Raw genomic sequence first — 25,348 nt, forward strand, 5'->3', positions numbered from 1 at the left:
GAAATGAAGTGTTTATGTCCGTTTCTGCTGAGAGTACATGGGGGGGGGGTTTATGGTGTGTGGAGCCTCTGCGATTAGGAGATGCCGCTTGTATTTGGCAGCTTTAACCTCGTTCCGGAGATATAAGCTGCCTTTATGAAAAATATCAATTTTGCAAAAATGTCCCCGAGGGGGAAGAGGTTTTCAGAAGGAGAAGGAGGAAGGCAGGGGGGGAGGAGGAGGAGGAAGGCAGGGGGGGAGGAGGAGGAGGAGGAAGGCAGGGGGGGAGGAGGAAGGATGGGGATGGGGTTGGGGGGGGGATGCAATTTCCTTTAAAGCTCAGTCAGACCAAATAAAGGAATCATTTGGGAGTTGTCCTGTAATACGTTCCGATTTCCAGAGGATGATCTCTTCCTCTGAGCTGCAAGACTGCACAAATATATAAATAGGAAACCTCCTCGGATCGCGGTTGACTTAAAATAATAATAATAATCGGCCCATTGATGAAGATCAGCCCAACGCCGCCCTTAATCACCCCTAACGTTGATGATCCCTTCTGCCCCTGAAATAATATCCTCTTCCATCTCCTGCTGAGAGCCGGGTTCAAAAAGTGTGTGCGTGTGTGTGCACGTGCACGTGTGTGTGTATATGCGTGCGTGTGGGCGCGTGCGTGTCTATATTGCTGCTCCATTAACTCTGAGGTAGTAATTATAGATCCGCACATTCCAGACGTTCTCGAGCAGCAACTATTCACTTGATGTGCTGTTGGCGACGGGGGGGGGGGGGGGGGTTCGGGTCGGTGGGGGGGGGGGGGGGGGGGGGGGGCTGCTGTCAGGGTTCAGGGGCGCCCGGGGTTATAAATGACACCACAGTTGATTAGATATCAGGACGGCTGAATCAGCTCTCGTTTGCATACCAGCAATATCCACCGTGCCACCGCAGAGGTCATTAAATCACCCTGCCTCGACTCCTCCCTAACCCCCTACCCCCCTCCCATGGCTAGGGGTGGAGGTTACAGGGGGGGGGGGGGGATGGTAGTGGAAGGTGTGGCCGTCCCGGTTGGTTGATGAGGTGATAACCGCTCCTTGTAATTACCTCTTTGTGTCTGGGGGCAGCTAAAATCCCGGGGTTTGGAGCCGGGTGTCGTGATGGCTCGCACACTGGCTGGTTTACAGGCAGGAAGGGGGGGGTGTGTGGAGGGAGGAGCGATGGGTAGAGGGAGGGAGGGAGGGAGGAGGGAGGGGGGGGATCGGGGATGGATGGATGGATGAGAGGAGGGAGGGAGGGAGGCATGGATGGATGAGAGGGGGGAGGGAGGGAGGCATTGATGGATGAGAGGGGGGAGGGAGGGAGGCATTGATGGAGGAGGGGATGGATGGATGGATGAGAGGAAGGAGGGTTGGATGGATGGATGGATGGATGGATAGATGGATGGGTTATTTTGTGCTAAAGTTGACTTCTCCGCTTGCAGCAGAAGTTCTAATGACTTGGCTCTGAGAATAGAGATGCTTTCTCCCTCTCTCTACTTCGGTTCCTCGCACTCCCTCTCTTCTTGTCTCTCTCTCTCTCTCTCTCTCTCTCTCTCTCTCGCTCTCTCTCTCTCTCTCTCTCTCGCTCTCTCTCTCTCTCTCTCTCTCTCGCTCTCTCTCTCGCTCTCTCTCTCTCTCCGTCCCTCTTCTTAATTCTCTCTTACTCCCCCACTTGGCTCATCTCCCCGCCACATAGGGCCGCCGTCCAGAAGAATAAACGACCAAATGAAACGGCAAATTGTTATTTTCATTTTGTTATTTCCTTGATGAATGGCCGGTCGTCGGGGCAACCCCGCTATGCCAAGTGACGCTTGCCACACGCTTGTGAGTGATTAGACTAAGCCTGCTTTGATTCAGAGTGGGGGGGGGGACGACGACAAAGAGAGGTCTCAGAGTAATGCCTAAAAGGGGGGCGAGCCAGCTCAGGAGAGGGAGAGAGAGATGTCAACGAAAGCGACAAACCAGTCCAGACCAGTGAGAGAAAAATGTAATTGATTTAGCAATTTCAATGACGTAATTTTATAGAGTTCACCATAGAAGCTATACTTTTAATACCTTTGTCCGAGGTGTTTGTACACGATTTATGAAACAGGAAGTAAGAAAGACACCAGATAGATGGACTCCAAATGTGAGTCAAGTAGGGCTGAAACAAAGTAGAGCAGACTAGAAAATGAGGAAAAAATACAGACGACATGAGCCACACAAAGAGAAAAGGAGGAAACGGAGACGGAGTGTAAAAGGAGAAACACAGCAGAGAGACGACAAGCTAGAGGACGAAGAGAGGGAGCATTTGAGGATGAAGACTTGGTTTGCTGTGCCTTGGTTCCCAGAGCCATGATGACAATGGAACGTAACACAGCTCCTATGTCACTACTGTCCTGGCATGAACCCTGTATCATGAACCTCCTCCACACCATCCTCAGAGTCCCCCACACGTTGCCATTAAACCCAGGCAAGGGCCCTCGGGCAGGCCCCTGTGAGCAGGCAGGAGGAGACGTAATGGAATAAGGAATTACCCCCACAAGCAGATCCAATATTTACAAGGAACAACGCTGGATGTGTTTTCACAGCGCATAAATTGCTTCGTGTTATCAGCCTTTACCGTCTCTCCCCCCGTTTCGAGCCCCTCACAGTGGGAAAGCAACGCGGCAGAAATTATATCAGACATTTTTATCTCTCTGTTGTGTTCCATTGTCGTGAATGGTGTTGATAAAGAGGTGGGCGGCGTGAGGGGTGGGGGTGTTTGAACCAGCCAATGAGAGGGTTTCTCTAAATGTGTCTCTTTTCCCCCCCTTTCTGTCTGTGAAATGTCCCACCCTTCTTTTTATGAATTCCTCTGTTTATTCTCTCTCTCTCTCCCACTCCTCTTCAATTGGCTAAATTGATGCTGTTTATGCACTCTGTCTACACCTCTAATTTGTGTGTGTTTGTGTGTGTCCATGTGTGTGTGCTTGTGTGTGTGTGTGGTCCAGTCTATCGACCCAGGCCAGCAGTTCACCTGGGAGAACTCCAACCTGGAGGTGAATAAGCCCAAGAATCGCTACGCCAACGTCATCGCCTACGACCACTCCCGCGTCATCCTGGCTCCCATTGACGGTAAGACACTGTCCCCCTTTAGGTCCTCCTTCTGACCCTCCTACCGCCTGTATACTGTTCATTCAAGTACTTTCTAAGGAGGTAACATTTGTTTATGCAAAGCTTAATAGTAGGGAGGCAGCCACCGATATAGGAGCTGATATTAGCTATATTTAAAACCTGAAGAATGTGTGACACTGGGTTACCCAATTACAGTGTGAAAAATATATGGAGGACTGTTTTCTAACACCCATTTCTAATGGACGCCATTTGAGACATGAGGTGTTTTTTTATCAATACAGTGTTAGTTTTTTCGCTATTTTAAATGCTGTTTTTCCTTCATGACAGATATTCATTTTCTAGATTTTATTTCGGGGGGAAAGGGTATTGATCTGATGCCTTTACAGCGACGTCTTCCGATGCTTAAATATGTGTTCATATATTGACGCACATATTGAGAAACATGAACATAGGCTGGTATCACTATTTTAAACAAGCATCAAAAGGAGGGTACACACTACAAAGTACATTGGATAGTTTCATTTATGTCATCATGGAAATCTACAAAAGATAGGGTTTTTTATTTTGACAATCTTAAAGAGGAACACTGTACATTTTGCATACAGAGCAGCATGTTGTGTGACAAAATCACAGAATAATCAGCTTTCCTTAAGATGCAGCGTGCAGAATGTAGCGAGGCCGATATGGAATATAATATTCTTTAGTATGTATTGATTGGTGTATAATCCCATCTAAATAACCATTGTTGTGTTTTAGTTACCTTAGAATGATCCCTTTATTTCGACACTGTGACATTCTCCCGTTAGATGCAATCTGCAACCTCACCACTAGAGGCCACTAAATCCCACCCGCTGCCCCTTTAATTCAATCTCTAGCATTGAGTCACAGTGTGTAGAATGACACTTAGTTGGAGTGAATATATGAACTCGGGTATATGGACTCAACAGCTGCTATTCAGTTCAGTTTGAGAGTTCCCCAGAGTGTTCCCCAAAACCATTTGTCTAGCTCAATTTGTCTGCACCATTCCAATGAAGCACACATACACATATCCAAACGATGGCCAACCTTCCGGAAAAAACCTGGCCAGTCCTTTGCACGCCGCTAAACTTTCAAGGGAGATGTGTTGTATTTCTTGCCCCCCTTCCTTCGCTCCACAGAAACCCTTCTCATCCAACCATCATCCTCCTGCTCTGTGGCACACATTCGGCAATGTGTGTCCGTGTGTGGTGATGTGTGCGCGCACATGTGCGCCATGGGCAAAGACTTCATGATGCCGTCGCACAATAGCCAGGCCAATTTGACGCCGCGACAAAACCCGTGACCAAATTATCCCCCAGTATAAATACATAAATTAATCAAGTCTGAAATTTCTATTTTACAGTGCAGTGGTTTTTGCTATTAGTCGCAGAAGTAGAACAATTCATGCAAGTCGCCATCCACTGCTCAGCTGGCTATGACCAACGCCCAGCCACCGCAGACACCGTGTGGAATCCCTTCTAATGGCATCGGGGACGTCTTTATTTTGTCCTTTTGGGCTTTCGTCCTTCCATTCTGTCCGTCTCTCTTTTTCCGACCTTATTCAAGTCTTTCTCTACTCAACATATTTTTTTCTTTTCTTTTTTCCACTATCTTTATTTTCCTTCTCTATAGCTCTTGATTTTTTACTTCATTCTTTCCTCACATTCCACCTCCTCCTCCTCTTTAATCATCCTCCCTCTCTCCTCCGATCGTTCACCCAAGTCCTCCAAACGTCTCCTCCGAGCGTATATTAGCGCCATGGCTCGTCTCTCGCCTGACCCGAGGGGCAGCCAGCCAGTCAGACGGACGTAGCTCCGCAGCAGACGATTCCTCGTCGCACTGCTGGAATAGATTCCAGACCGGCAGAACGCTTGAAATCCTTTTTGAATATGGGCCATTGAACCTGTGCTTTTCCCTTGAGCAATTTTCAGTGACTGACAGTCAAGTCTTGCTTTTTATATAACTTTAAAGTTTAGCTTTTAGTGTTTTAAAAAAAAAACACATCTGGCAGAGAAAAACAGAAAAACACCTATCTAAAGCCCGTACTTTGGCGAGGGCTATTTTTTGGCGTGGTGAATGAAGCTCGGGGGGAATTTTTGGTGGGACAAAATAGACAGTTTAATGCCACTCTGTGGTACTGTTTACTGAACAAAGAACATTGCTTAGTTCCTGTGTTCACAGTTTATGACTCTGGCAGAGAAGCAGCAATACCCATGGTGGGTTGTTGATGGATAGGCCCATTCCACTGCCCGCCTTAACGAATACAAGTGTTGGGCAGGCTCAGGCCCTTTGAAACCCCCTTAAAACACCACGCAGGCAGAAAACGCAACCCGGCCGTTATCTCGACGCCTAATGTGTACTTGTGTACGTACACTAATAACACAAACTTAGATTCAAACCACAGGACTAAAAGCTTTTCACTTGGCCGTGGCAGGACAGCAGCGTAACCGTCGACTACCGCTGAGTGTAAACACAGCAGCGGCCATGAATACCGAGCACGGGGCATGCACGTTCCTCTCGCCGGGGCGCTACCAACACATCGCTTTCTCCGCCGACTCTCATCAGTCGGGGGCTGCCAGGGCTCTCCTTAAGGCTGGATTTAGTGGAAGGCGAGGGGGGGGCGGCGGAGCGTGGTGCACAGAGAGGGAGAGTGATGGCAGGAGTGGGGGGAGCGCCCCGCTGGCTGATTTACTCTCAGGGTGTGGGGGATGCTAGATCTTCCCGGCTCTGCGATGTTAGAGACATCGTTAAATCAAATGCCAGCATGTTAGGCTTATGCTGTTTCTGCTGCTGCTGCTGCTGCTGCTGCTGCACCACAGAGGCGGAGTAAAGAGTGGGAAGAAGAACAATCAGTCGTTATTCAAGAGAAGATGATGGCGTGTGTGTTTGTCATTTCATTTGTATTTGGTAAATACTCTTCTATCAGTGCTGCTTTTGTTGCATTGAGCACCGTTGAAGTACTCTTTTTATCTATTTTTTTTCAAGGTTCATTGTGGCGGATTTGTTCTTGAGAAAGATTGAGCATAATCAGATGAATTAACGAAAATAATACATGATATACACACAATGATGAATATAATGCCTATCGCATCCAATAGAAAAACATTTGATCGACACATTCATGTTTTGTTCTCAAACCAGGCATCACGGGCAGCGACTACATCAACTCCAACTACATCGATGGCTACAGGAAGCAGAACGCCTACATCGCCACCCAGGGGCCGTTACCGGAGACCTTCGGAGACTTCTGGAGGATGGTGTGGGAGCAGCGGGCGGCCACTGTGGTCATGATGACCAGGCTAGAGGAGAAGTCACGGGTCAGTCCTTCCAGCTAATTAACAGTGGGGTGCCACAGGGCTTCTACTAGGTCCCATTCTAATTGCATTATGCTTTCCCATGCTTTTTTTTTTTCCCATTGATTGTCATCAAATTATTAAAATATATATATGTTAGGTGGTGTTGTGTGAAGGCAAACAACAACTGAGTGTTGCTAACTTATAAATCACACAGCCACAAACCGTTCTCTGATTTGTATTGTCCAGGTTTATTGTACAACTGAACATTATTGAGGTCAAGGGGAGGTCCTCAGAGTTAATCACTTGTCTGGACGGATGAAGTGAACCTAGAAGCCATTTTCTTAATTAACTCCAATTCCCAACTGGAACCTCTATCTATTCAACACCGTAGTTCGTTATTTCAAATGCCTTCAGAGTGGAAATAGGGAAAGGAAGTTCAGAGAATATGCATCTCAAAAACTGTTAGATAATCAAAACAATGGCTCACGCAGGTTCTTTTTACAGTTGGCATAGCAACACCAGTAACCCCATAACCAGCTCTCCCACTACCATCTGTTTGGCATGATTCGCCTAGGCACACAGGGGCCTTGGCTGAGGCGCGCTCGTGTGTCAAAGCAGGAAGTCGAGGAAGTGAGAGGAACTATTCACAAGCAGGAGATTCTCTCGCCGTCGAGGCTAGAGAACGTCTTTGAATCGTCCGGAAAAACAACAGAAAAGAAGTCAAGCGATGGCGCGATGCGTGATCGCGTCGGGCCAAACGTTTGTCAGAAGCATCGGGGTTCAGGGTTTTTCCACACTGCAGGTTGATTACTCTCCGCCTCTGTCTGTTTTCATTTGTTGGTTTGTCGTCCGCGTGGACGCGTGTGCTCCTCTCTCTGTCAAACCCCATCACTGTTAGCAGCCGCTGGACATCGCACGTCACGGAAATACGGGAGGCGAGAGAGGGAGAGAGAGAAACGGGGAGAGAGAGATAGAGGGAGAGAGAGGGAGAGAGAGAGAGAGAGGGGGAGAGAGAGAGAGAGCGAGAGGGAGATTCTCTCTTTCACTATGTTTCTCTTTTTAATTCTGTCTGTCTCTCTTTCTTTCTTTCTCACTATATTGTCTATCTGTCCGTCTGTCTGCCTATCTGTTTGTGTGTGTCTCTCACTCTCTCTCCTTGTCCCATTTTCAACCACTCTGTGTTTCTCTCTCATTCCCTAACTTCTTCCTCCCTCCCTTTCTTGTTTGTTCCCACTCTCCATATCTCTCTCCGGCATTCTGTGTCTCACTCCTCTCACTCCCGTTCTCGCCCTCTTTGTATCTCTTTCTATGTCACCCTTTGCTTCCACTCTCTGTGTCCCTGTTATTCTCTGTGTTCTCTCTCGCCTCGTTCGCTCCCTCCCTCCCTAGATGGGATAGCTCTCTGTTTTTCAGATCTGCAGGTCACACTCCATATTTAATGAGTGTTCATTAAGCATTCTGCTGGGGTTAGAGATCCAGGGAAGAGATTCAGACTCAGATGTAGTTTGCAAACAGGGACAGGTAAACTACCAACTAGTCAGCCATCTGTAATAAATTATAATTACAGAATTTGTGCCTGTATCCACCTTAAAATGGAATAGGAAATAGATACCGAAGTTATCTATTAAATTTAAAATGGCAAAATTTAGATTGCTGTTTAAATGTGTTTTATTTTTCCTTCTTTGAGTTTTACTTTTGTGTCGAAGATTGTTGTTGAAGAGTATTTCACACACGGCTGTTTTCCTGTTTTCTGCAGATCAAGTGTGACCAGTACTGGCCAAGCCGGGGTACAGACACCTACGGGATGACCCAGGTCACCCTGCTTGACACCATAGAGCTGGCTACCTTCTGCGTTCGCACCTTCTCCCTACACAAGGTACACACACACACACACACACACACACACACACACACACACACACACACATGCTGAACCACACACACACATAGCCATGAACACGCCAACGCAATTGCTGACACTCATTTAAAACCAACTTAAAAGGCACTCAAATATTCCATAGGCACATGCTGAAGCTTAGACATATGCAAGGCACACACACACACACACACACCCTCTCCATATGATTGCGTTGCGTCGGTGCACATGGATTCACCCCAGGACGGCAAAAAAACATCACGCAGGTGCAAGGATCTGAGCTCCCAACCGCGCTCGATAAATAGACGCCAACCCCCATCCACTGGAGGCGATACGAAAGAGGGAAGTTGAAGCGCCCCAGTATGGCGTGCCCCCGAAGACGTTGACTCAAACCGCAGGCTTCACTCTGCGTGAAGCGAAGCAGATCAGTCATTACAGCACCAATGTGAAATATGATGTGTTCTTACTGTATACATTATATAGTCAACAATGCATTGCGATGGCTTTAAGTTGATTCTATCCTACCTTATCTCCTACTAACCAATGTGGTCCTTTCCTTTGTGTAAACTCTCAAACGTAAAAGACTACAGCCGGCTGCCTGGGGCATATCATCTAAACTCGGTCTTCCTGATTCTGCCGCATTGCGTGACTTATATTTGTAATCGTATCTGATAGGCAAATGGGGCCGCATCTTCCGAAATGCAAGACGCAGCTTGAGATTCAACTATAGTCTTATGTGGAGCTGTTATGTATCCTGCTGGAATAAGCAGAGAATAAACCGTTTATTTCAGCAGTGTATCCTCCCCAAGGGTCCTTGGCTGTCCTTCGGGGCCGGGCCCTTACGGGATCTGTAGCCTCGTTGCACTGGTAGTCATAGGGTAGTCGCACTCACACACACAGGTTTTGGCCCTTGTGTGTGTGTGCAGGGAAACAAGGCTGCATACATCTTAATGAAAGCGATGAAAAAGTGAATGCAGCCCGACAAAAGCGCCCCGACTTTGGCCTTGTCTCCGGAACTAACCCCACAAAGCAGACACATAAAGCCAGGCGACATCCTTGGAAAACGGGCAAATATTTAGGTCACTTTTTGTTTTCAATACCACGCTCATTTATTCATAAATTCATCCAGAAAAGAAGGGCGAAAAAAACAAATCTGAGGCAACATAATTGCATTGAAATGCAACTTCCTGTTGAGGCTCCCTCTCAAGGGGGGTTGCAAAGAAAAACACACACAGACGTGTCCCAGTCATTCTCCTAGGGTTTTTGTACGCGTTTGTGTGTGGGGGGGGCTACTACAATCACTTCCTGTTGACGGACAGCTTGCGGGGTGTTGTTCATGTCGTCAAGGCAACCTCGGAGGACCCGTCGCCATGTTCCCGCGCTCCGGGCAGAGGTGGCGACGGACGACGTGGGTGTCCTCCTCGTTCGTCTGTTGGCGAGGCTGTTAGCGGTTAGCTGTGTTAGCTGTTGGCGCGGCGGCGCTACGCTTCGTAGCCGCGGCGGCGGAGCCGAGAGATGTCAATTAACAGACAGCCCGAAGCGCCCATCTGTCGCGGTGCCGGGGCGATGTGTGGCGCATGTCCCTGGCACAGCGGGCAGAACTTTCCAAAGCTGTTTCTAATTACTTTGGGTTTTTTGACGAATAGCTTATCACTCACATTTGTGAAATCATAAAGTAAAGGCGTTTTTATTTTTTTGAAAATCTTTACCTTTATGATGTAAAGTACGGGCATTTTGTGTGAGCTTTCTTTCTTTATTTTTGAATTCACATATTTATTACATTTTCACAGACGGTAGGTGGGTACTAGGTCATAGGATACAAAAACACACATAACACAAAATTCATGAATTTCATATCTTCAATTTCATGGAGCTATGAAAGCTCATGTGTGAGCTTTCTGAGACTGAATTATTTGAAATGAATTAACCTTTATAATAGAAATTAAAGAAGTTTAGTGGAGCCTTCTGAGACGGTATGTGATTTATTTTTAATTGGTAAACATGTACCTTTATAATATAAAGTACAAGGGTTTTTAGACATTCAAACAGGTTAGAGGATAGGATACACATCTTCTAATGTGTTCAGTTGCAAAAAAAAATCTGAATATAAAATGCAGTATAATCACTCATTTAAATATACAGGGAAAAGATAGAAGTTGTTCAAACAACAACACAATGGTGTTTTTCTAAAGGCATATTTCAAGCCAAAAGCAAGCCAGATTTGTGCTGCTTGCCAGCCTCCTCACTGTCTCAATATTTTCAGCTAATTTGCACATATATAGGGGAGGAACATCCACCTCAAATAGAAGTTAATTGGAAGTCAAATTAACATAATACTGATAATAAATAATGTAAAAAATTACATTTTTGAAACTGTGCAAACTCTTTAAAAAACATGGAATATGCATGCTTTGATCACTGTGATTTCCTACAAGAAGTGTATCCAAAACAATTTCCAGACCTTGTTTTGACGCACATTGTAATAATGTGTGGGAAAGTGTCACTTTCGCTGTCACTCGTCAATGTCACTGTTGCTGAGAGAGACAGCGAATCACATCGCACAGTGGGTGGGATTACTCCACACAATCTGGCCCTTTGTTTGAATACCAGATGGGCACACACATGAATGACAAGAATGATGAAAACACAAGCAAGTTTGTTTCAAGTGTCTGACTTTGGTGTGTTTGGATATAAATGATGACTGTTCGTCAACTCTATAATAGTGACATTTCAATGCATACAATCTCATTCAAAACACACCAAGACAACATGGGAACAAATCAAAGAATCAGTTGCTAACACAATCTGTCAATTAATCAATCGACGACAGACCAATCAGCATACAGCAGAGACAGTACCGTGTTCTAATGTTTGTCCCATCGTACCTCTCTCTCGTTCTCTACCTTGCTCCCTCTCTCTCTTTGTCTCTCTCTCTCTCTCTCTCTGTCTCTGTCTCTGCCTCTGTCTCCCTGTCCCTGTCCCTGTGTCTCTCTCCCTCCAGAACGGTTCGAGTGAGAAGCGGGAGGTGCGTCAGTTCCAGTTCACGGCGTGGCCCGACCACGGCGTCCCAGAGTACCCCACTCCCTTCCTGGCCTTCCTGCGCCGGGTGAAGACCTGCAACCCGCCTGATGCCGGCCCAATCATCGCACACTGCAGGTGGGCAGGAGCATTACCCTAGCCTGGGGGATTGAAGTGTGGGAGTCAATGTGGATGTATTCATCTATTTTACTCTTGGGCCCTCACAGCCACACTACGCTAAACCCAATCATGCTGACTGCAACACAAACTACACACACACATGCACACGCACGCATACATGCACATACACCGTACATGCGTACACAGAAGCATACATAATGAATATCTGACCCGATTACACACCTAAAAATGCTAAATCTCACTTTCTTCCTGGACAAACTCGTGTCCCTTTCCTCATGCATTTCCTCTCTCTTCGTGACTGCCACTCTCTCTCTCTCTCTCTCTCGCTCTCTATCGCTTGCTCTCCTGGTTTCCTCCAGACGTTCTGAAGTCCCTTGTCATAATCCCTCTCCATCGTCCCTGCTGCTCTGCCTTCTTCCTCTCTCCTCTCATCCGATCACTCTTTCTTTCTGCGGATTGCCCTTTTCCTAAAAGCATGGCTGCTCCTCTGAGCTTGATGAGTGCTGTCCCTGCCCTGCCCAGGACAGTGTGGGCGGATGGAGACGGAAATTGACAATTTCCTGCTTGGCGTTTTCTGCCCCAATCATATTTTTACACCCTTTCTCTACATCTGTTCACCATCGATCGTCTGTGTGCAATGTGCGTCTCTCACTCGATTCTCTTGCTCTGATTGCTCCTCTATTGTTGTCGATGACGTGCAGATACAGTATATACTCCCCTCTCTGCTGATTTCAGTCACTTTATATCGTGTACAAACCGAAACCACATGCGCCAAATGCGCACCATAAATATCAGTTTGGGATTGGGTGTGCTTAGCCAACAGCCGTCGTGTGAGTTTGTCGGGTGCGTCATACAAGTTTTCAAATGTTTATATCTGAATAAATTATAATAAAAATAAATCTGATTCATAGAGATGACTATGACACACACACACACACACACACACACACACACACACACACACCAAAATTGGGACAACTTCAACACTTAAAAATATGGAATGTCCTAGGCCCCACGTAGAGCAACTCAGTAAGCAAGTATAAGCGATAGCAGGGCTGGTACACACACACACACACACACCTACACACACATACACACAAACACACACACACACACACACACACACACACACACACACACACACACACACACACACACACACACACACACACACTCCTCCCTACGAATCTCAAAACACCAAAAAATAAAAATCCCTCCGCATTCGCTCACCCCCTCCTCTTCCTCCTCTTCCTCCCAGTGCCGGCGTGGGCCGCACCGGGTGCTTCATCGTCATCGACGCCATGCTGGAGCGCATCAAGCACGAGAAGACGGCGGACATCTACGGCCACGTGACGCTCATGCGCTCCCAGAGGAACTACATGGTGCAGACGGAGGACCAGTACAGCTTCATCCACGACGCGCTGCTGGAGGCGGTCGCCTGCGGCAACACGGAGGTGGCCGCCCGCAGCCTCTACTCCTACATCCAGAAGCTGGCCCAGGTGGAGGTGGGCGAGCACGTCACCGGCATGGAGCTGGAGTTCAAGGTAAGGGCGGCGGGGCTGGGGTTGATACAGTACTTAGCATTGTGCGGCGTCTAATCCTAGCTGGCTTTGTATTTTTGTTTTTTTTATACCGGGGAAGGGGTTCACCTAGAGATTGTTAGTGGTTCTATGGACATCCTTACTGTACCGACAGCCATTTATTGTTTCTCTTTCTTCTGACAAGTGTACTTATGTTACCAGACGCTTTGGATCAAAGTGTCTGCTAAATGCCTTAAATGTAAATGTAGGTGTAGACCGTCGACCGACTAGCTGAATGACGGATCCAATGACAAGATGTCTGAGTGAGTGACGAACCCACCGACCCACTAAGCCCCCGGCCAATCAAACTTGAAAATCCCTAGAATAGAAGAACACAGTGATTTAATAACCTCACCTGAGATGGGACTTAACCAACGAGAACAAAAGCAGTTGGTGAAAGCGGTTCACTGTTGTCAGTTATAAATATTTTTGATACGTATAATTCAGATTAGTGTAGCAATTTGTTGTTTGTAATTTGTTGTGCTGGAAATTGACGCGAGGTTAAAAACCCCTTCCAAATGATCCGTCTTTGTAAACATTACCCTGAATAAGCCCGAAGGTAAAAATCCACAAGTCTGAGACTTAGCGGTATTAGGAGGAGGAATTTCTTTTTGAGATCTAGCTGCTTCTCTGAACCGGGTCAGAGGAGGAATTTAAAGTAAATCAGCACTTACTCAAAGGTCGGTGTCAGTTTTGAACCGTGCAGTCCAAGTCATGGGCCCACAGATGGAGCAGGAGAGCTTCTCTGCTGCCTCCAATTTCAGTCGAATCTCTTGGGTACACTCAAAGTGAATTATTATTGTCTCCCTTCTGCGGGGGACAAAAGAGACCGCTAGAAAATGGAGATATTTAAGCCTTTCCCTGTTTAGACACATTATTCATTTCCAGGCATTTGGAATAATATGTTCCTAAGTAAAGAGGAATCAGGCCCTCATCCATCAGTAACAAGACCTGGGAGAAGTCGAGGAATAGAGCAAACCTGACTTTCTTGGGAGAAAAGGGTGTTTTTCCGGGGCCAAAGCGAAGCATGGGGATATGGTGCTAAGCCTCATCGTTCTCACAGATCCCCACCCAATAGCGTCAGACAATAGTCCCCGCTGGAGCACCCACTGCCGTACACCTTAAAGCCCCTTCCTCCAAGACCTCGCGAAATGGAGCGCACTGGCTCAATCCGTCATGTTGCGGCCCCTATTCATTACACACACACACACACACACACACACACACACACACACACACACACACACACACAGATCACACATGTTCACACCTACACACATAACGCCTACACACACACACACTCACACAATGGCACACACATGTACAGACACACACACACACACTCTCAAACACCCACACACCCTTTTCTATGCAAGCGCGCACACACACACACACACACAGGTGTGTGTGTGACCTTTCTATGCAAGCACACACACCTACACACACAAAATGGCAGATGATCATCTCTAAGCAGCCAGGACTGAGCTATCTGATGAGGCCTCTGATAGCATCAGTGACGGCTAAAACGCTGCGTCGCATTGTGGATTAATAACATCCACCGCACAGCGGGCAAGCCAGAGTGTGTGTGTGCGTGTGTGTGGGTCTTATCTGGAGGAGTAATTAATATTTGATGATGATGAATGAGGATTGGTGGAAGGGCAGCCAACGAAACTAATGAAGAAAAGGACAAACGTATGCTAGCCCGGCTAGCTAGCGTGAGTAGGGATTCTGAGGGAGTGCTTTATTTGTGCGAGGACATTTTGTATAATCAGGGAGAGAACACAGACACCTGGAGCCAAACCGGCTCACAGTACAGGTGTTAGAGGTTGTTTTCACTTTCTTAGCACGCTGCGCTCAGTGAAACTAATACCGTTCCTATGACTTCTCTTAGGGGGTTTGTTCACCTACATTTATCACCCACACCTCATCGCTGTTGGAAGCGGGCTTACAGCACAGGCACAAATCCAGACAACACAACCCCTGCTCACAAGCGCAGGAATATTACGGGGTTCAGTGAAGAAGTCAAGTCGGCCATTCTCGGTCTGGCTTCCTGTGTTTCCAAAGAAACACGTTCAGAAGCAGCCCCTCTCTCTTCCCTTTCTGACCTGCATTATAGAATCTCTGTAACCCCCAACTACAGCATACAGGCTGAAAAGCTGGAAACGCTTGTAAGGGAAGGCTACTCTGACCGGTGGTCCCAGAGCCCCATCTCTGGCCCCATGGCAGCTTGGCCGGTGTTCCCACATCCAGTTCAGGCGTTATTGCCAGGGGTTCTGGTCAGCCCTGCCACACCATCTCATGCTCTTCCAGGTATCCCTGAAACAGGATCAAAGGTACTGAGAGAGAGAGAGAGAGAGAGAGAGAGGCGGGGGGTGGAGGGAGAGAGGGGGAGAGGGTGAGGAGGGGGAGAGGGTGATGAAAGCTGGGCCTCTCGAAGAAATAAACACCAAAGATAGAGGCGCAATAACACTGAATTTACACAAGGAACGCTAGTAAGATTAGCTTTTTGGTATCTTGAGCGGTTGCCTTCATCTAATGTTGCTGCTGGATATTCTTCATAAAAAACCTCAATAAAAAGACTGACTGTGTGTGTGTGTTGTGCTATCACGACTGTTAAACAAGCAGCGATACTAGCACATATCGACACAGGGCATGCATGTACATACACACATGCACACAGAAAACGGACACGCTGAGAAAATAATGTGCGAACAGTGGAGACTCAATTTGCCGAAAATGAAATTGTGCTGAGCGGTCAGTAGGAATTTCGCCCGGGAGATCACACGAGTGTTTGTGTGTGTGTGTGTGTGTGTGTGTGTGTGTGTGTGTGTGTGTGTGTGTGTGTGTGTGTGTGTGTGTGTGTGTGTGTGTGTGTGTGTGTGTGTGTGTGTGTGTGTGTGTGTGTGTGCGCCTGTGTGTGCGCCTGTGTGTGTGCCCACGGAGAGTGTTGCATGCGTCTCTCCTTTTTCTCCCAGCATGCCGCACTGGCATTATCAAAGGTGGATGGGTGACCCAGTTTTTCAGAGCAAAGCGGGAGAGATGGCTTCAATTGTTCCATCTGCGCCACTTGTTCTTCCCTGCGTCTCGCTCTCCCTCTCCAGGCCCGCTTTGGTTCACTCTCCCCCCTGCCTCCCCCCTGCCCCCCCCCCCCCCCCAAAGGGAAAACTTTCAGACAAACAAACGCTTTACGGAAGAAGGGGTGGTGGGTGGAGGTTGGGGGACGGTGGGGGGAGTTAGTGGAGGGCGGTGTGGAGGAAGGCTTTCGCAGTTGGATCTTTTCTTTGGCCTAGAGAAAGGCGGCCCGACCACCTAGGAGCGAGGCGGCGTGCGGATGTGGAGCGATTAGGATCAGGCGTGCTTTATTACCTTCTTGAATTAATCATTGTGTTTGTCTTTCTCTCCCCTCCTCCTCCCCCTCCTCCTCTTCCCATCGTCCGATCCCTTCCTGCCATCCATCATCTCTTCTGCCTCCTTTTCGACCCTCTCTCTCTCTCCTTTTTCCACCTCGTTTGGCCCCCCTTCATCCTTCTTCCCGTGCTGTTGTTTTCTATCTGCTTTTTTATCCAAATCTATCCCCCCCCTTCTCCCTCCGTCGCCCCACTCGCCCCTCTGCCTATCCATCCCTTCCCTCTCCTCCCTCCCTCCCTCCCTCCCTCCCTCCCTCCCTCCCTCCCTCCCTCCTCTCCCTCCTCTTCCTCCCCCCCAGCGGCTGGCCAACTCCAAGGCGCACACGTCCCGGTTCATCAGCGCCAACCTGCCCTGCAACAAGTTCAAGAACCGGCTGGTCAACATCATGCCCTACGAGACCACGCGCGTCTGCCTGCAGCCAATCAGGGGCCTGGAGGGCTCCGACTACATCAACTCCAGCTTCATCGACGGATACAGGTACGGGGCGGGCGGGGTCGCGGGCCCGGGAGAGGGAGAGTGCGGGTCTGAGTGTGTGTGTGACTGTGTGAGGTGTTTGAGCGTGTGCATGTCTGCTGTGCTTTCTGCCTTGTTTTCATCATGCGTGGGTGTTGAAACGTGTCAGTGTGATTGTGAGTTGATACTCAATGTGTGTTTGTGTGGTTAAAGTGTGTATCGTACAGTTAATTATTGTGGTTAAAGTGTATGTGTGTGTGGTGTTTAATGGTGTGGGTGTGCGAATGTGGTGTGTTTTCGTGTGTCTGTGTGTGTAACATGTTGTAACACACAGAAACACATGGTAACATGGTGTTTCTCACGGGGACTTTGCTGTTGGGATGTTGTGCTGTGTTGATAAGATGTGTGTGTGTGTGTACAGCGTGTTGAATTAGTGTGTGGGTCTTTGTGCGTGTGCAGACAACAGAAGGCGTACATCGCCACACAGGGCCCCCTGGCGGAGACCACAGAGGACTTTTGGAGGATGCTCTGGGAGAACAACTCCACCATCGTCGTCATGCTCACCAAGCTCAGAGAGATGGGACGGGTAAGACTCACGCACACATTCTCACACACGCACACACGCACACACACACATACACAGTACACACACACATAAACACATACACGTGCACACACACACACACACCCAGCATGAACAGACATGCACCTATGCATACACAAATACACATACACACATACTATAGCAAAAGAAGCCTGAAAGCACTTGCATACACACACACACACACACACACACACACACACACACACACACACACACACACACATACAGGCACACAGGGAAACACACACACACACACAATCATGCTGACGCTGACGCTGACACATCACAAAACCACAATACCACACGCCTATGTGAATGAACACCGTTGTGAACCGGCATGCACAGATACACACATTCAATCACAAAGCCAGCATGAACACACACACACACACACACACACACACACACACACACACACACACACACACACACACACACGCAATTTAGACCTAATGACAGACACACATCCCACCGTATCATATCCTGCCAAACTGCAATCCACCGCAACGTTGCCCTTATTGCTCTGGGGGCCACTCCAGTCAGATTGTCCTTAACTTAGTTTGTACAGGAAGGACTGCTGCTGATGTGATCTGCAGCAATCTCTCCCCCTTCCCTCGGCGGGCAGCCGGCCTCAAACCTGGCCTTTCATTGCCCCCCGCTCCACGCCTCTATTAAAGAGAAGCCCTGTTGTCACCACGCAAAGTGATGGGGACAATTCTGCAGCCGGATGGCCCTGTGAACCACTTTAACAGGGGGGTGGAATCCGTGTCGGACCCCAGGGACACAAGCCAGGGCAGGGTTGCGGGAATGGGGCTCTTGCCTGGACAGGGATGACACTGATTGGGTGAACTCATGCTGGAAGCAACACATCCTAATAACTTCTGTTGGACGGATACGGATAAGTGCCGGACGAAACCCTCCCCCCCCAACATCTGTTCACAGATCCTCAATTCAAGCTGTGAATTTGTTTAACAGATGTGTTGGGACTTTTGGAAACATGTCATTAAGGGACTTGCAGGTCTTTGGCATCTTGCTAAACAAGGATGACTACCGCTCAGGCTGTGCTCACGCTGGGGATCAAACCCGGAACCTTTCTACCAGAAACTTTCTGCCAGAACAAAGCAACTAACTCTAATCCTCCCAAACTACCCTGACACGTTCTTACACATATTAGCATTTAACTCCACAACATAAGACCAACAAATAAGATGGATGTGGGTCAATGTGTGCACCAGTCATCCATACACGCGTGTTCGTACCTTAACCCTGTATCTTGTGTTCCCTCGCCCCCTCGCAGGAGAAGTGCCACCAGTACTGGCCAGCCGAGCGCTCGGCACGGTACCAGTACTTTGTGGTGGACCCCATGGCAGAGTACAACATGCCCCAGTACATCCTGCGAGAGTTCAAGGTCACTGATGCCAGGGTAAGAACGCCAGAGTCTGTGCGTGTGCTTGCATTTTATAGTTTGTGTTTTATAGTTGTTATTCTGGCGCCTCTGTGTTTTGGTCCATTGTGTTTTTTGAGTTTAGGCCACATAAATATATACATATTCCAAGGTGATGGAATTATTCATGCCTAGGAGGTTTCTACTGCTCATTTACAGACAGGTTCGAAACACACCAAGTAAACTAAGTACACAAAACAAAACACCCCCTCCTGCTGTTCAAAGTTCCCCAGGTAAACACCAGCTCCTATTCCATTCCGTGAAATGTGAATTCAAACCCAACGGGGCCGTGCCTATTGTGCACGGTCCTTCAACGTTCACCGTGCGCGCTTATGTGAGTGAGGGCATGTGTGTCACAGGCACGTGTGAGTGTGCGTGTCACACGCCCCAGCCCGGTAATAGCCCGGGCAGCAGGCCTCCAGCCTTCTGTCTAGCGATCCATTCATGTACGTAATCAGCCAATTGGACACAGCGCAAGGCCTCGCGGCTTGTATGCTCACGCCTCTCATCGCACTTCCTCCTCCTCCTCTCCCCCCTCCCCCTCCCCCTCCCCTCTGTCCCCGTCTCCCTCTTCTTCTGCGCTTGGATTACAGTGTTGTTGTTTCTGCCCCTCTTTCATATTTAATCCCCCCCCCCCCCCCCCCCACACCCCCTTTGAGGCGAAGGGTTTTTCAGATAATAAAAAAACGCGAAAGAATGAGAACGAGAACACGCAAGGCCGTAGGAAAGACGAGCGGGAGAGATGAGAATCACGCTTTGTCAAGAGAGAGCGGGATGGCGACGGAGGGAGAGAGCAAGTTACCGAGAGAGAGAGAGAGAGAGAGAGAGAGAGAGAGAGAGAGAGAGAGACAGAGAGAGAGAGAGAGAGAGAGAGGGACTCGACGACGAAGGGGTTTAATTCCCGGTCTTCACAAACGTGTATCGCTGCGTTCGCCGAGTTTCGACAAACACAAAGGCGTGTGTTTGTTTGTTTGTTTGTTTGTGTGTCTGGAGCACAATGAGCAGCGGTAGCCTGCAGAACAGAACAGCGCTCACTGCTGCGCAACATCCCGACACACGCCTCACGACACTGGTCTGCTGCTGGAGGAGGAAAGCGGGGAGAATACAGCGGCGTTGCCATTGTCCTATTAGCATTTATCCCTGTAGCAGAGGCTCTAACCCAAAGCCTTTTACAGGGGATGACATTCACATGTCATTCAGGAGCGGGAAGGGGTCAGGCAGTTTGCTTGGAGGTGTTTCAAAGTAGACTGCGGACACTGGGGGAGCCAACCCAGTACCCTACAGATGGGGGTCTAGCACCCTTATCTGGATTACCAGGCGATTTTCGGAGAGTCATGTGACCAGGGGCCATTTTAGGGCCCCTGGATCTGAAGAGGTGAGCTGGGGCCACATACTCCCGGTTTATTACTTCATTACCTCCTTAAGGTCAGGACGTGATCCATTATGGTCGACATTGTCTGAATAAAAGATCCTAATGGATGTTTAATATTATAGAATAAAGGGAACACAGTAGGGACGAGTTCAGTGAGAGTCTGCACTTCCTCTTGACTTGATCAAAACGTAAAAAACGAGTCACGCTAAACGTCGCCGTCGGATCCTTTTCCTCATCCTCGTCCGGTGTTCGGCCGCGTTCCCGGAGAGGTTGAGTGTGTTCGCCTCGCTTCCCGGGCCGTCCCTCTCGTCCCCGTCCGACGGCGCTCACCACTCATCCGTCAGCGCGCTCCATCGACCGGGAGCGTCGGGATTATCGCTCCGTACAACACGGCCGCGAGGGAGCGGACCGCGTGTCAGGGAGGACGCAGGGGGGAACGTCACGAGCAGAGTGAGGAAAGACAGGCCTTCCGTTGGATGCAAGAGGGCTATATGCCTTGTTTCATCTCCAACATAGTAAACTTTGCCTTTTAGTCGCTTAATACGACACAAACACTAATAGGGTTCTATCGATTGAATCTGCAACGATCAAATGTCAAATTGCAATGCCACCTTCTTAGGTGTGTTAGATTGTTATAACACGCTGTAAGGTAGGTCGTACCTTGGATGCACGAGCGGGGTGACGGTCGATTCCATTACTCCATTATTAAACACGGACGGTCGATCCGGATCTGGGCTTGCTGCTCTGGCGGTTGTCTTTTGATCACTACACATTTCAAGCTACAGAGGAAGTCAAGTCTTTTCCTGTTACAATGTTTCTGAACTGCATGATGTCAACGCGAGCAACGTTTTGTTAACCCTCGCTCTGATTATTCTGATGCCTCTCCGCAAGGAGCTTTGGCAGACGACTTGCTTGAAACCATGGTTACCGAGATCAATTTTTCCTCTGTGTCCTCTCTCTCCACCTCTTCTCCCTTTTCTCTCTCTCTCTCTCTCTCTCTCTCTCTCTCTCTCTCTCTCTCTCTCTCTTTCTCTCTCTCTCTCTCTCTCTCTCTCTCTCTCTCTCTCTCTCTCTCTCTCTCTCTCTCTCTCTCTCTCTCTCTCTCTCTCTCTCTCTCTCTCTCTCTTACTCACTCACTAACACTCTCTCTCTCTTCCTCTTTTTCTTCCAGGACGGCCAGTCTAGGACTGTAAGGCAGTTCCAGTTCACCGATTGGCCAGAGCAAGGTGTGCCTAAATCCGGGGAGGGCTTCATCGACTTCATTGGCCAGGTACACAAGACCAAGGAGCAGTTCGGACAGGATGGACCAATCTCTGTTCACTGCAGGTAAGATGTCCTGCCTTCATGTTAGCCACTCTATATTACATGTATAAAGACGGGTTGTCTTATGGGAAAATTGCAGGATATCTGTATGAAAGGGACTTTTAGCTCTCTCTCTCACCCTCTCGGTCTGTCTCTCTCTCTGTCTCTGTTTGTCCCTCTCTCTTTGTCTCTGTCTCTCCCTCTCTCTCTCCATATGGCTCACTCTGTCTCTGTCCTTCTCTCGCTCTCTCTCTCTCTCTCTCTCTCTCTCTCTCTCTCTCTCTCTCTCTCTCTCTCTCTCTCTCTCTCTCTCTCTCTCTCTCTCTCTCTCTCTCTCTGTATCCGTCTCTCTCTCTCTCTCTCTCTCTCTCTCTCTCTCTCTCTCTCTCTCTCCCTCTGTATCTGTCTCTCTCTCTCTCTCTCTCTCTCTCTCTCTCTCTCTCTCTCTCGCTCTCTCTCTCTCTCTCTCTCTCTCTCTCTCTCTCTCTCTCTCTCTCTCTCTCTCTCTCTCTCTCTCTCTCTCTCTCCCTCTGTATCTGTCTCTCTCTCTCTCTCTCTCTCTCTCTCTCTCTCTCTCTCTCTCTCTCTCTCTCTCTCTCTCTCTCTCTCTCTCTCTCTCTCTCTTGCTGTATCCCTATCTCTCCCTCCCTAATTACTTGTACATTTCACGGCTGCCCTATCAGGGCTGCGGGCTCCTCTCCTCCATAATGGAGGAGGCCGGGCTGCAGACTGGCATTTGCAAAAGGCCCGTCGCAAACGACTCAGACGTTGTTCCCGGGTTTCTAACGAGCCCGTCGCGCCGCCGACTTTTATAGTCATGGTGGTCCTCTTCCTGGGTGACCTTCGTCATTAAGTTGACACGCCAGAACCAAGGGGGGGGGGGGGGGGGGTGGAGGCGATAGCTTTAATGTCGGCCAAAGCACAGGATTATACCTCCTCAAACAGTGGGGGGGGGGGGGGGGACAGCACGCCAGCTGGGTCGTTTGCATTGCCTTTTAAAATGTGAATTATCTCATGGTATCCAACTATTCCATTCAGATACCGTTCAATTTATATGGTTTGTTCGTTTTGTCATCACCCAAAATGTCCCCTCAGAGTAGCTAGAAGAACAAGTGTAAGTGCACATGTAACCTTCCGAGGTTCAAAGGTCACCACCGGCCTTTTAAAAGAGAGACACGATGTGTTAGAGAATGATGTCACCGCGCTGATGTCACCAGCCACCCAATGCCGCTGGGAGTGGTTAGAAGCGTCCATAAGACTGAGTTATGTCTCTGTGATGTAGTGTGGGTTATCTGGTTCAACAGCGCATCATTCCACACTTCAATCTACGGGTTCCCCAGGAAGGAAGCCTTCTTTACACGCCAGTATCTCAGCGCATAATGTTGTGGACAAATTGCTTTTGAAAAAGAGGACGGTTTTTACTCGTTTTTAGAATGTACGGAAGAAATACATACTGATACTGCTTTCCAAACCGTTCAGCAACGCATAAATCTATGCATAGATTTACAGCCCATCGCGTCTACAGGCAACCAATCAACTTCTCAGCTCTTAGCCGTGTGTGCTCCATGCAGCTTTAAAAGGGCCAATTTGAGCACAGTGGGAGAACCTCATTGTCTGACATCTCTGAATTACCCTCGCACACATTGCCATTTGTCATTGTATAATTACGTCAAGCGAGGGCTTTGAGCTTCTAACACTACCACTACTTTAACATATCTACTTTATCCGTACCACTCAAAGGACCACCTGCTGGCTTTAATTCAACCTAATGTGTCATGCAGGAACCGGGGAACCTCAGTGTGTGAAATGTTGCCTATTTTCTGCACGCTCAGCTTAAATAATGTTCTGTTTCCTTGGGCAGAACGTCTTTTTCATCCCTTTGCCTTTCCCTCTTCTACTTCCCCTCAGTTCTTCCATCCTTCTCTCTCTGTTGCTGTAGCTCCATCTCTCTCTCTAGTTATCTCCCTCTTGGTCCATCTCTCTCTCTAGTTATCTCCCTCTTGGTCCATCTCTCTCTCTCCCTACCTCTCCCTCCCTCTCCCTCTCCCTCTCTCCCTTCCTCTCCCTCTCCCTCTCCCTCTCCCTCGCCCTCTCCCTCTCCCTCTCCCTCTCCCTCTCCCTCTCTCTCTCTCTCTCTCTCTCTCTCTCTTCCTCTCTCTCTCTCTCTCTTCCTCTCTTTCTCTCTCTCTCTCTCACCGGAGTCCCACCTCTGTGGTGGGGCTCCGGTGTGTCCTCTTCCCGGCTCTCTAGCTCCTCCCGGTGGGGGAGGGGGGGTTAAGCGTAGGGGACCACCTCTCCCAGGAGACGGGGGGCTCAGCGCTCAGCCACAGAGAAGGGTCTTGGTCAGGTTGGCCGGCTGGGGTGGCGGATTCATTCTCCTACTGAGCCCACAAGCTTGACTGCACCACCCCTTCCGCCGGCGCCGTCTACACACACACACACACACACACACACACACACACACACACACACACACACACACACACACACACACACACACACAAACGTATACACACACGCCGACAACGACACACAAACAAACAAACAAAAGTTTGCCGGCTAGCCGCGTTCCTGCGTCTGCGTCCTGCCGAAGCGACGCCAAGCCAGGCGGCAGCGAGCCCGAGATAAATCGGTGTCGTGTCAATTATTGTTCCGCCGGGAAAATGGAAGTCATTTTGGAGAAAAGATGCTTAGAGAGCCGCCACTCCCGGAGTATTTCAGGATCAGAGTTAAGACGCCGGCCCCCAAGAGCAATAGCTGAAAAGATTTTTTCTCTGTTTTTTCTTCTCCCAATGCATGCCCATGGGTTCTTGTTTGAGGGTTTCCTGAGTGCTGAATGATGTGCAAGACCGCCGTGTGTGATAGGATGTGTCGGTTGTGTGTGTGTGTGTGTTTGTATGCGTGTTTGTTTGTGTGTGTACCATACAGCAGGCAACTGCTATAGCAGAGAGAGGGGGTGGGGGGTAAACTTTTTAGCTCTACGTGTATTTCCAATCAGCACACATCAAGATTGGCTTTCATCACTCGTTACAGGATGTTGTTTGTGGTGCGGCAGGAAATAGATGCGGAGCAGCGGCACTGTGTGCGTGTGTGTGTGTGTGATTGTAGGGAACTGGATTAAAGTGGAGCTCTGTAGACACTGTTAGAATCACTGTGCGTCACTGAAGCTCCACGTGGGACTTGAGACATTGCTACATAGCAAAACATAGCAAAACAATAAGTAACAATAAGTCTGCTACATAGCAAAACAATAAGTAATTGAAACAAAGCAAAGGTGGCCAAAGTGACGACTTATAAGAAGTATAATGTACAAAAAGTGTTTTGGTTGGTTATGGTCGTAGGATGCGAAGTATAGTGTTGTTTTAACATGTGTGTCGTTATTCACTGTTTGTAAAACATGATTCTAATCTGTGTGTGTGTGTGTTTGTTTCAGTGCCGGGGTGGGCCGGACCGGGGTCTTCATCACCCTGAGCATTGTGCTGGAGAGGATGCGGTACGAGGGCGTGGTGGACATCTTCCAGACGGTGAAGATGCTGCGGACGCAGAGGCCCGCCATGGTGCAGACGGAGGTAAGCAGACACGACGACATCGGCGTCATGACAACCGCCCGACGTGCATGACTCACGCGGGGACGCGGTCACGCAAATTCAAACATAGGACCGTTTGATTTTTAAAGCGTATTTGAGACCAAAGGGACATCAAATCCTAAAGGCAGCGTTAAACACAGGCTAC

General features: G+C 48.7%; 1 protein-coding gene across 1 annotated transcript in view; it reads left to right on the forward strand.

Moving 5' to 3' along the window:
- Positions 1-25,348, forward strand: part of ptprsa (protein tyrosine phosphatase receptor type Sa) — a 170,607-nt gene that overhangs the window by 141,978 nt on the left and 3,281 nt on the right. The window contains exons 28-37 of the mRNA XM_030372990.1: positions 2,981-3,104; positions 6,264-6,439; positions 8,175-8,294; positions 11,296-11,450; positions 12,712-12,997; positions 16,740-16,918; positions 17,354-17,480; positions 18,796-18,921; positions 21,486-21,640; positions 25,050-25,185. Of these exons, the coding sequence (XP_030228850.1) occupies positions 2,981-3,104; positions 6,264-6,439; positions 8,175-8,294; positions 11,296-11,450; positions 12,712-12,997; positions 16,740-16,918; positions 17,354-17,480; positions 18,796-18,921; positions 21,486-21,640; positions 25,050-25,185 (1,584 nt within the window). The remainder of the gene's footprint in view (positions 1-2,980; positions 3,105-6,263; positions 6,440-8,174; positions 8,295-11,295; positions 11,451-12,711; positions 12,998-16,739; positions 16,919-17,353; positions 17,481-18,795; positions 18,922-21,485; positions 21,641-25,049; positions 25,186-25,348) is intronic.

The sequence above is a fragment of the Gadus morhua genome, chromosome 12 (assembly GCF_902167405.1).
Source record: "Gadus morhua chromosome 12, gadMor3.0, whole genome shotgun sequence".
Taxonomy (NCBI): Eukaryota; Metazoa; Chordata; class Actinopteri; order Gadiformes; family Gadidae; genus Gadus; species Gadus morhua.